At 40.5% G+C, this 12,694-nt stretch overlaps 1 protein-coding gene across 1 annotated transcript in view; it reads left to right on the top strand.

Annotated features, from left to right (window-relative positions):
* wdfy4 (WDFY family member 4) overlaps window positions 1–12,694 on the top strand; it is a 178,856-nt gene that overhangs the window by 131,718 nt on the left and 34,444 nt on the right. Inside the window, exons 50-54 of the mRNA XM_024423457.2 lie at window positions 41–103; window positions 7,585–7,627; window positions 7,874–7,993; window positions 9,539–9,656; window positions 9,896–10,005. Of these exons, the coding sequence (XP_024279225.2) occupies window positions 41–103; window positions 7,585–7,627; window positions 7,874–7,993; window positions 9,539–9,656; window positions 9,896–10,005 (454 nt within the window). The remainder of the gene's footprint in view (window positions 1–40; window positions 104–7,584; window positions 7,628–7,873; window positions 7,994–9,538; window positions 9,657–9,895; window positions 10,006–12,694) is intronic.

Below are 12,694 nucleotides of genomic sequence, written 5' to 3'. Positions count from 1 at the left end.
TTTCTTTCTCTCTGTTTTCCATTCCTACTACTTTCTGTAGGCTGTGTTCAGTGGTGCCAGCATTGATAGGTAGAGGGGTTGCTGAGGTCATAACTAATGCCAGGTGAGTGTGGACACATACACATACACATCAGGTACAGTTGAAGTCGGAAGTTTACCTACACCTTAGCCAAATACATTTAAACTCAGTTTTTCACAATTCCTGACATTTAATCCGAGTAAAGATTCCCTGCCTTTTGGTCAGTTAGGATCACCACTTTATTTTAAGAATGTGAAATGTCAGAATAATAGTAGAGAGAATTATTTATTTTATTTCTTTCATCAAATTCATAGTGGGTCAGAAGTTTACATACTCTCAATTTGTATTTGGTAGCATTGCCTTTAAATTGTTTAACTTGGGTCAAATGTTTCGGGTAGCCTTCCACAAGCTTCCCACAATAAGTTGGATGAATTTTGGCCCATTCCTCCTGACAGAGCTGGTGTAACTGAGTCAGGTTTGCAGGCCTCCTTGCTCACACACACCTTTTCAGTTCTGGCCACAAATGTTCTATAGGATTGAGGTCAGGGCTTCCTTAAGCCATTTTGCCACAACTTTGGAAGTATGCTTGGGATCATTGTCCATTTGGAAGACCCATTTGCGACCAAGCTTTAAAATCCTGACTGATGTCTTGAGATGTTGCTTCAATATATCCACATACTTTTCCTCCCTCATGATGCCATCTATTTTGTGAAGTGCACCAGACCCTCCTGCAGCAAAGCACCCCCGCAACATGATGCTGCCACCCCCATGCTTCACAGTTGGGATGGTGTTCTTTGGCTTGCAAGCGTCCCCCTTTTTCCTCCAAACATAACAATGGTCTTTATGGCAAAACAGTTTTATTTTTGATTCATCAGACCAGAGGTAATTTCTCCAAAAAGTGCAATCTTTGTCCCCATGTGCAGTTGCAAAACATAGTCTGGCTTTTTTATGGCGGTTTTGTAGCAGTGGCTTCTTCCTTGCTGAGCAGCCTTTCAAGTTGTGTCGGTATAGGACTCGTTTTACTGTGGATATAGATACTTTTGTACCTGTTTCCTCCAGCATCTTCACAAGGTCCTTTGCTGTTCTGGGATTGATTTGCACTTTTCGCATCAAAGTACGTTCATCTTTAGGAGACAGAATGTGTCTCCTTCCTGAGTGGTAGGATGGCTGCGTGGTCCCATGGTGTTTATACTTGCGTACTATTGTTTGTACAGATGAACGTGGTACCTTCAAACATTTGGAAATTGCTCACATGGATGAACCAGACTTTTTTGGCTGATTTTGCTGATTTGGCTGATTTCTTTTGATTTTCCCATGATGTCGAGCAAAGAGGCACTGAGTTTGAAGATAGGCTTGAAATACATCCACAGGTACATCTTCAATTGACTCAAATGATGTCAATTAGCCTATCAGAAGCTTCTATGCCCATGACATCATTTTCTGGAATTTTCCAAGCTGTATAAAGGCACAGTCAACTTAGTGTATGTAAACTTCTGACCCACTGGAATTGTGATACAGTGCATTATACATTATAAGTGAAATAATCAGTCTGTAAACAATTGTTGGAAAAATGACTTGTGTCATGCACAAAGTAGATGTCCTAACCGACTTGCCAAAACTATAGTTTGTTAACAAGTATGTAAACTTCCGACTTCACCTGTAGAAACACTACATGGCCAAAAGTAGGTGGATACCCGTTCAAATTAGTGGACTCGGCTATTTCAGCCACACAGCTGCTGACAGGTGTATAAAATCCAGCACACAGTCATGCAATCTCCATAGACAAACATGGGTCTCCCGGTCATGGCCAGATGTGACAGAGCCTGGACTCCAACCAGGACCTCTAGTGGCACAGCTAGCACCGTGATGCAGTGCCTTAGACCACTGTGCCACTCGGGAGGCCCACAAGATCCAGCTTATTGAACTGGGAAGCCTCTCCCAGGTGGAGAGTGTGTGTGCTTGTGTGAAAAGAGACGGAGTCAAATCAGGACATTGAAAAATTACAGTTAGGGCTTGTGTTTGTGTTTGCGTTTTGTGTGTGTAGCAGAGTGTGCAAGGGTGTGTGTGTTTCAGAGAGCAGAGTGTGTCTGTATTAAAGCCCTAAGGCCCTCTATCACCTCATTAATCATATTGAGGATCACAGAGAACAGAGAAGTGATTCACCATCGCTTGTTTCCACTACAACCTCCTATAGGAAATTATTGCTTGCAATTACTACCTGCAATTATACTATATTGTACAGCGGGACAAATGCAATGATTGATTTAGGCTGCTTTCTACAAAATAATGTGGTAAGGAGTTACTGGGGATAGAAATTGGATATACTTCAGATGGCTCTTGATTTGTGAAATCAAGTGTATGACTTTGTATGAGTATCATATAACCCAGAGATATTTCTGGAAATTGGAACGAGAACATTTACTACAAGTCTGCTGTTTAGACTTTATTTCTTCGCCTTATGAGTGAGAAATAACTCAATATTACTGCTGTTTCTGAGCTTAGTTAAGCAACCTGTCCGGATTAAGCCCATGTCCATTATTAGATGTAATTTAGGGGCTTTTCACACGACTGAGCTGAAGCAAGCTGAGTCAAAGCAAGCTGTACTGAGCCCACCTGTTTACATACACATCAACCATAGTCGTGGAAACCAAGCCTGCATAGTTTGTACTGTTATGTACAAAACAGTACTGTACTGTAGTAATCTATGACGATAAGTACATACCATTTTCTATTTACAGTAGAGTGAAGAGGTTCAACCAGTTGATATGGCCTGCAAAGTTAGGTAGCAGTGTAGTCTGTCTGCAGCTCCAGTTAACTGGCCATTCCATTCCACCTGAGAGCTCTTCCATTGGTTCACACACACAAACTCACAGTATTAACTACCCAGCAATCCGGGAACATTCCCAGAACATTAGCTAAGATTCCCATTAAGTTCTAGTTAGGGTTTTATTTAACATTAGCATGGTAAAATCCCCAAAACATTCAGAGAATGGGTGGAAAATATTTATCTGATGTTACAAGAATGTTCCAAGAACACATTTAGTCTGTTCTTTAATGGTTCCTAGAATGTTTCATTAGGTTCTGAAAGATATGTTTCCACAGAAACTGTCCAGTTGTGCTTACAGTCAGATGATGTTTATATCAGGGTGCACAACACGTTTCTTTGATGTTTCAAGAATGTTGACAGAACAGCCTTTCTGAGTTCTTTAAAGGTTCCCATAACAGGTAGGAACAGTGTAGGAAAAGTACAAGCGATAGATTCCCAAAACACAAAATATGCTCAGTTGTGATGACATTCATACAATTTTACATTTTAAAATGTTTTTCTTGCCTGAGTAGCCTGGTTTCACTGCCAAAAATAAAATTAAACCATCTAGTGTTCAGCGAACAGTGTTCAACACAATGTCAAATACAGGTAGCCTAGTCAAATAATTAACATCCAATCATATTAACCATTACTCTCTTGTGGGAATTCCACTAATGGTCCGTATGTAGCTGCTGCACATGTTGGTATCTGTACTGATGGCGCAAAAGCCATGACAGGGAGACATAGTGGAGTGGTAATGCGTGTGCAACCGGTTGCTCTGTGCAACTTGGGTACACTGCAGCATCCACCAAGAGGCTCTTGCTGCCAAGGGAATGCCTGACAGCTTGAAAGACGTTTTGGACACTACGGTGAAAATGGTTAACTTTGTTAAAGCAAGGCCCCTGAACTCTCGTGTATTTTCTGCACTATGCAATGCTATGGGCAGCGACCATGTAACGCTTTTACAACATACAGAATTGCGCTGGTTATCAAGGGGCAAAGTATTGACACGTTTTTTGGGAATTGAGAGGTGAGCTTAATGCATTCTTTACTGACCATCATTTTCACTTGTCTGGCCGCTTGCATGATGACAAGTTTCTCACACGACTGGCCTATCTGGGTGATGTTTTTTCTGCCTGAATTATCTGAATCTAGGATTACAGGGACTCTCCACAACTATATTCAATGTGCAGGACAAAATTGAGGCTATGATTAAAAAGTTGGAGCCTTCTATGCCTGCATTAACAAGGACAACACACAGGTCTTTCCATCATTGTATGATTTTTGGTGTGCAAATGAACTTAAGCTTACGGACAATGTCAAATGTGATATAGCGAAGCACCTGAGTGAGTTGGGTACGCAATTACGCCAGTACTTTCCCGAAATGGATGACACAAACAACTGGATTCGTTATCCCTTTCATGCCCTGCCTCCAGTCCACTTACCAATATCTGAACAAGAGAGCCTCATCGAAGTTGCAACAAGCGGTTCTGTGAAAATTGTATTTAATCAGAAGCCACTGCCAGATTTCTGGATTGGGCTGCGCTCAGAGTATCCTGACTTGGAAAATTGTGCTGTTAAGCCACTGAGGGCGGCAGGGTAGCCTAGTGGTTAGAGCGTTGGACTAGTAACTTAAAGGCTGCAAGTTCGAATCCCCCAGCTGACAAGGTACAAGCTGACAACTGTTCCTAGGCCGTCATTGAAAATAAGAATTTGATCTTAACTGACTTGCCTGTTTAAACAAAAAAGACACTGATGCCCTTTGCAACCACGTACCTATGTGAGAGTCTATTCTTGGCCCTCACTCGTATGACACCTAAATACAGGCACAGACTGTTTTTGGAAAAGGTTTTAAGACTGAGACTCTCCAATACAACCCAACATTGCAGAGTTATGTGCATCCTTTCAAGCACATCCTTCTCATTAAACTGTAGTGAGTTCTTCACCATTTTCAATGAACAAATAAGGTTTTATATGTAAGATGGTAAATATAAAGAGCAAAATGATTGATTATTATTATTATTATATTATTTGTGCCCTGGTCCTAAAAGAGCTCTTTGTCACTTCCCACAAGCCGGGTTGTGACAAAAACTTACACTTGTTCTTATGTTTAATACATGAATCGTAAAGTGTGTGTGTGTGACAAGCTTACAATGATGGCAAAAAACAACATTTGAGAGTGCGCTGACCCCGGTGCTAAAGGGGGTACGTAGCTGAAGGTTGAATGTTTGAAGGGGTACGGGACTATAAAAAGTTTGGGAACCACTGGCATGGAGGATTAATGATCAATCCCACATGTTCTTTAAACGTGTTTCTTTTGAGAAAAAAAGGGAAATTGAGGCTCAGGTATACTCTACTAAAAGAGAGTAAATCTTTATTTAGTCCAAATTTATAAATCTAGTCAAATGCAGAATTTAGACTAACTGAAAAAAATAAATAAACATGGTGTAAAAATGAACTGTTCAACTTTTTATAAACGCACCCGATATGATTCCGAAATGTGTTCTGGGAAAGTTCTTGCAACATCAGGTGAATGTTTTTTGCATACTAAAAGAAACATTGTAGATCATCCACACAACTGGACAGTTTTTGTGTTTTGGGATGTCCCCACATTGTTCTCACCAGACAGTTCCCACAACCTAATGAAACATTCTGGGAACCTTTAAAGAACAGATTAAATGTGTTCTAGGAACATTCTTGCAACATCAGGCAAGTGTTTTATACAAACATTCTATGAGAACATTTGCCGTGACCGAACAAATGTTCTGGGAACTTGCACAGAACCAATTTTTGTTTGCTGGGTACACATTACACACACTCATCTCCACTAGGGCTGTTGCGGTGACCGTCTGTCACGAGTCATTTAATAAAATAAAAAAATAACCTTTATTGAACTAGGCAAGTCAGTTATGAACAAATTATTATGTACAATGACGTCCTAGGAACAGTGGGTTAACTGCCTTGTTCAGGGGCAGAACAACAGATTGTTACCTTGTCAGTTTGGGGATTTGATCTAGCAACCGTTTAGTCACAGTGTTTAGGCTGCTGGCAATAAGAAAGTCTGTGTGTGCAAAAAGTGTGTGCAAATGGCATGAGGAGGTAAGGCAATAAGTAGGCCATAGTAGCAGAGTAATTACAATTTAGCAAATTAACACTGGAGTGATAGATGAGCAGATGATGATGTGCAAGTAGAAATACTGGTGTACAAAAGAGCAGAAAAGTAAATAAAAACAATATGGGGATGAGGTAGGTAGATTGGGTGCGCTATGTACAGCTGCAGCGATTCGTTAGCTGCTCAGATGTTTAAAGTTAGTGAGGGAAATATAAGTCTCCAACTTCAGCGATGTTTGCAATTCATTCCAGTCATTGGCAGCAGAGAACTGGAAGGAAAGGCGGCCAAAGGAGGTGTTGGCTTAGAGGATGACCAGTGAGATATACCTGCTGGAGCGCGTACTACGGGTGGGTGTTGTTATCGTGACCAGTGAGCTGAGATAAGGCGGAGCTTTACCTAGCATAGACTTATAGATGACATGGAGCCAGTGGGTCTGGCGACGAATATGTAACGAGGGCCAGCCGACGAGAGCATACAGGTCGCAGTGGTAGGTGGTATAAGGGGCTTTGGTGATGAAACGGATGGCACTGTGATAGACTGCATCCAGTTTGCTGAGTAGAGTATTGGAAGCTATTTTGTTAATGACATCGCCGAAGTCGAGGATCGGTAGGGTGGTCAGTTTTACGAGGGTATGTTTTAGAGATCTACCGATTATGATTTTTCAACACCGATACCAATTATTGGAGGACCAAAAAAGCCGATACCGATTGATCGGCCAACTTTTTTATTTATTTGTAATAATGACAATTACAACAATACTGAATTAACACTCTTTTTTTACCCCTTTTTCTCCCCAATTTCATGGTATCCAATTGTTTTAGTAGCTACTATCTTGTCTCATCGCTACAACTCCCGTACGGGCTCGGGAGAGACGAAGGTTGAAAGTCATGCGTCCTCCGATACACAACCCAACCAAGCCGCACTGCTTCTTACCACAGTGCGCATCCAACCCGGAAGCCAGCCGCACCAATGTGTCGGAGGAAACACCGTGCACTTGGCAACCTTGGTTAGCGTGCACTGTGCCCGGCCCGCCACAGGAGTCGCTGGTGCGCGATGAGACAAGGACTATAAATTGTTGGGACTATTATTTGTTTTTCAACAGGACAATGACCCAACACACCTCCAGGCTATGTAAGGGCTATTTGACCAAGAAGGAGAATGATGGAGTGCTGCACCAGATTACTTGGCCTCCACAATCACAAGACCTCAACCCAATTGAGATGGTTTGGGATGAGTTGGAATGCAGAGTGAAGGAAAAGCAGTCAACAAGTGCACAGAATATGTGGGAACTCCTTCAAGACTGTTGGAAAAGCATTCCAGGTGAAGCTGGTTTAGAGAATGCCAAGAGTGTGCAAAGCTGTCATCAAGGCAAAGGGTGGCTACTTTGAAGAATCTCTAATATAAAATATATTTTGATTTAACACTTTTTTGGTTACTACATGATACCATATGTGTTATTTCATAGTTGTGGTGTCTTCACTATTATTCTACAATGTAGAAAATAGTAAAAATAAAGAAAAACCATTGAATGGTACTGTAGGTCATGACTAACATGAGCATGTCGAGTAGCCTATGTAAACTGGTAGATGTGGTTTAATGCAGTTGACAGTTGATATTCTGATGTTCTGTTGTTGTTGTGTTGTTCAGGAAGACTCCAGTGATGGAGAAGACTACTCAGGTGAAATGGCAGGTACTGTACTGTTTGACATAATTGATAGTGATCTACTGAGAACTTCAGTTGTTTTTCTATGACTGACAAATGTTTGTATTTATTGTGAACATTGTGGCAAACACATTATATTTTAATATTCTTAATATCTTCTAGTCTTCTTGATCTTCTATCAACATGATATATCAAACATGTGTGTGTTCTCTCTGACAGCGCAGTATTATCTAAATACAGATTGTGTTTGTCTGTGTTCTTTTACTCTGACAGCGTGGGGACATTAGTAATTTTGAGTACCTGATGCATTTGAACACTCTGGCTGGTAGAACCTATAGTGACCTCATGCAGTACCCCGTCTTCCCCTGGGTCCTAGCAGACTACAAGTCGGAGGTGAGGAGTAATACTGTTTGTCTCTGTCTGTCTGTGTGTCTGTCTCTCTGTGTCCATATCTGTCTCTGTATGTCTCATATCTGTAATAATACTGGCTGTGTAACTACTTATTTAACCTAATTTTGTCATAAAGAGCGCATGTTCAACTTAGTAACAAGCATGATTTCCCATCTTAAGAATTTAAATTAAGAAAAAGGACTGTATGGAAGCTTGTGTGCATCAGGGAGGGGCAATTGAATGCAAGTTTAACCAAAAATGTGAACTTGTTAAAACATTTCTAGCCTATCTATCTATATGTAATAGGGTTGATGTGTTATGCTCCGACGCACTCAGTTTTCCACCACAAAACACCATAAAATGGCCAAATAGAGTATAATCATCTTACCTGCTTCTACACAATGATTTGACTATAAGGTGTTCCTTTTGAGAAAATAATGTACAAAATTAGTTTTATCAAATTGAAACAAGAGTTCAGTTCACGTTACAGGGATGACCTTAAACCTGAGGGACAAATGTAAATGAATCACTATTCACATTAAAGCTGCAATATCTAACTTTTTTGGCGACCCAACCAAATTCACATTTTTGTGAAATTTTTTGTTATAAATCTATCAATCTCATTGAAAGAAAGTCTAAGAAGTAGTAGAACTGTTCTATTTGTGCTATTTCTATGCTTCCCATTCTTAAGTTTTGTTTGTGCAACTTTTACTTTCAGTTTTGTACACCAGCTTCAAACAGCTGAAAATATCATGTTTGGGGTTATGGAAAATATATTTCCCAGCGGTTTAGTTGGTACAATGATTCTCTACATTATTACTTGCTTGTTTTTGTCACAAACTGAAATTTGGCTAAATATTCTAACTTTAGCAACCAGGAAATGGCAGAACGATTTGTATATAGTGCATCTTTAAATAAGTAAATAATTTGGGCTTTACAATGATGGTGAAAACGTAGGGAAAATCTTGGGGTTAAGGGATTTTAAATCTTCCTAGAAGTTGGACAAACAGGATGTGGGACATGCCAATAATGGGATTCTTTTATGAAAACACACTGCTATTGGAATTTCTAACATGGTTTAGTTAGAGCATAGATGTATGTGTTCCAACTGTTTTATCGGCTTTTTATGGTAGTTATGCTGTCAACATCAGGAGGATACGATTTGAGAGCACTAGTTGGCTCCACAAGCTGTAAGTAGCTTTGACTGCATGCTCAGCTGACCGTGCATTCAGAGCCATCCAGTGGCTCACCACACTACAGACTTTATTTTACCATGTTCCTGTGAAGCAATTATAATGACAGTCCACCACAACATGCTTGAGAGGCTCCTGATTAGCAAGGGGTAGTCTGTTTAATTTCATTGTGTATTAAAAACACAGTTTACTATCATTGTGAGGGGTTTTCTCCAGTGGTTTGAAACGGCTATTGGGCTTCCTGGGAAAACTTTGATCGAGGTTGCAGCAGTAACCAAGGGGACAGGGCTTAGCGAAGGGTGAATTGTTATATTATTGATTGCATATTTACATGTCATATACTATTTATTGATAGACCCTGGATCTGACCAAACCGGCGACATTTCGTGACCTCTCGAAACCAATGGGAGCCCAGACAGAGAAGAGGAGAGACATGTTTATTCAGAGATTTAATGAAGTGGAAAATAGTGAAGGTAGTGTACCATACCATGTGCTGATGTTGTACTAACTGCAACCCCTACTGCAACAACTCAACACTTTAATTTCACATTACACTGCCCCCAGTTCTAACATCACTGATATTTAACATGTATGGCCTACAATCTGAAGCAATACAGTGTCCAATCACATGATTTTCTCATGATTTTCTTCATTTCAGGATGCATTTTGTGTTGTATTGGTTATTCATGGCTGAGTTTTTTGGCTATTCTAGGTGACCTGGCAGTGAGGTGTCACTACTGTACCCACTATTCTTCGGCCATCATCGTGTCTTCCTTCCTCGTTCGGATGGAACCCTTCTCACACACCTTTCTGACCCTACAGGTGAGAGGTCAAGGGTCAGCTGCTCTGTTTGGCTCATTACATCTTGACATGTGCCCCCATTGGCCAGTGTTTTTCAACCAAGGTCCAGGAGAGCTACATGGTGTGCAGGCTTTTTTTCCAGACCAACCCGAACACACCTGATTCAGCCAGTTGGTCAGTTGAAGTTGTATTCGTGCAAGGCTGGAACAGAGGCCTGTACATACTGTATCTCTTTTTTCCATAGTACTGTTTCACTGGTGTATGCTGAGCTAAAGAGCAAGCACAGTACATTAAATACAACAAATATTTTACCAGAAAATGTCAAAATAGTATTTTGGGCTTTTCTGTAGATGTCATAAAACGAATAATCCTTAAAAAGATTATCCGGTACTTTTGTATACTTTTTAGCCTGTAGTTCTGAAAGTAGCGCTCACAAGCAAAAAGTGGTCCCTGAAAATTGCTCTGCTATATGTACATCTTGCTAGCTGTCACTCAAATGGCAAGGCGCTGAAGCTCATTGGCTAGAACTGGAATTGCTAGGGGCTGGCCCACGTTGGGGAAAATGTAGGGAAAATGGTGCAGCACAGCTTCCAGAAAAACAGTCGCTTTCAAACTAGAGATTTTGTGGCTAATTGAGGTAAAACAATAATTCTGCTCATAGATTATGCATGTATGAACTACCAAAGTTGCAGAGTGTAACGGTTTTCTAGTGGTGATGAAGGAGAGTCGGACCAAACTGCAGCGTGTCGATTGCGATCCATATTTATTAAACAAAACGTAAACACGACTAAACACTAAACACTACAAAACAATAAACGTAATGAAAACCGAAAACAGCCTATCTAGTGCAAACTAACAGAGAGTACAAGTAAGACACTAAGGACAATCACCCACGACAAACTCAAAGAATATGGCTGCCTAAATATGGTTCCCAATCAGAGACAACGATAAGCACCTGCCTCTGATTGAGAACCACTCCAGACAGCCATAGACTTTGCTAGACAACCCACTAAGCTACAATCCCAATACCACCACCAAAACCCCAAGACAAACACACCACAATTACAAAAACCCCATGCCACACCCTGGCCTGACCAAATACATAAAGATAAACACAAAATACTTTGACCAGGGCGTGACACAGAGCATGTCTTTAATGACTGCCTCCTTATTTTGGACTCGCTGGATTCCATATCAGCTTTTTAATTTAGAAACAAATTAATTTAAATGAGATTTCAATAAATACTGAACAAAACTATAAACGCAACATGCAACAATTTCAACGATTTTACTGTATAAGGAAATCAGCCCACTGAAATTAATAAATTAGACCCATTAAACCCGATGGATTTCACATGACTGGGAATACAGATATGCATCCGTTGGTCAGTATCTGTTGTGACCACCACACTTTGCATAGAGTTGATCAGGTTGTTGATTTTGGAATGTTCTCCCACTCCTTTTCAATGGCTGTGCGAAGTTGCTGGATATTGGCCGGAACTGACACACACTGTCGTACATGTCAATCCAGAGCATCCCAAACGTGCTCAATGGGTGACATGTCTGGTGAGTATGTAGGCCATGGAAGAACTGGGACATTTTCAGCTTTCAGGATTTGTGTACAGATCCTTGCGACATGGGGCCGTGCATTATCATGCTTATACATGAGGTGATGACAGTGGATGAATGGCACAACAACGGGCCACAGGATCTTGTCATGGTATCTCTGTGCATTCAAACTGCCATTGATAAAATGCAATTGTGTTCATTTTCCGTAGCTTATGCCTGCCCAAACATAACCCAACCTCCACCATGGGGCACTCTATTCACAATGTTGACATCAGCAAACTGCTCGCACACACGACCCGGTTGGACGTACTGCCAAATTCTCTAAAGCGACTTTGGAGTCGGCTTATGGTAGAGAAACAAACATTAAATTATCTGGCAAAGCTCTGGTTAACTGCAGTCAGCATGCCCTCAAAACTTGAGACATCTGTGGCATTGTGTGGTGTGACAAAACGGCACATTTCAGAGTGGCCTTTTATTTTTCCCCGGCACAAGGTTAACCTGTGTAATGATCATGCTGTTTAATTAGCTTCTTGATATGCCACACCTGTCAGCTGGATGGATTATCTTGGCAAAGGAGAAATGCTTACTAACAGGGATATAAACAAATTTGTGGACACAATGTGAGAGAAATATTTTTGTGCCTATGGAACTTTTCTCTGATCTTTTTTTTTCAGCTCAATTAACATATGTGTATGTTACATACACTTTATATGTTGTGTTTATATATTTGTTCAGTGTATATTAAGCAAATAAATGTGGTAACATTACAAAACAAAAGAAGAATCCCATTTGGTTGTAAAAGCTGCTGATTTCCAGTCTAGGAATCCAATAGATGCTAATGAGAAGGTCTGCATATTTGATAGTCATCATCAGACAATAAAACAATCAAGATATTAGCTTGTTGAAAACACAGTGCTCACTTTTTCCTTTCAACCCCAGACTAGTGTATGCAGTTGCAGTAATATCTATAACTTGATTTATAAGAGTTTAGCCAGTATGGGTGTTATTCTCATTGAATAAAGGTAATTGTTTTGCAGTAAATTACATTCCTCCTCATGGCATCTCTATCAAGGGGTTAGAAGATTTTATGGAAAAATTAAAAGCTTCAGTCAACGTCTGGATGTCAAGAATGAAAACGTGT

Source organism: Oncorhynchus tshawytscha, linkage group LG01, assembly GCF_018296145.1.
Source record: "Oncorhynchus tshawytscha isolate Ot180627B linkage group LG01, Otsh_v2.0, whole genome shotgun sequence".
NCBI classification, from domain to species: domain Eukaryota; kingdom Metazoa; phylum Chordata; class Actinopteri; order Salmoniformes; family Salmonidae; genus Oncorhynchus; species Oncorhynchus tshawytscha.
The sequence above is the reverse complement of the archived record's forward strand: the minus strand, read 5'-3'. Positions and strand labels throughout refer to the sequence as shown.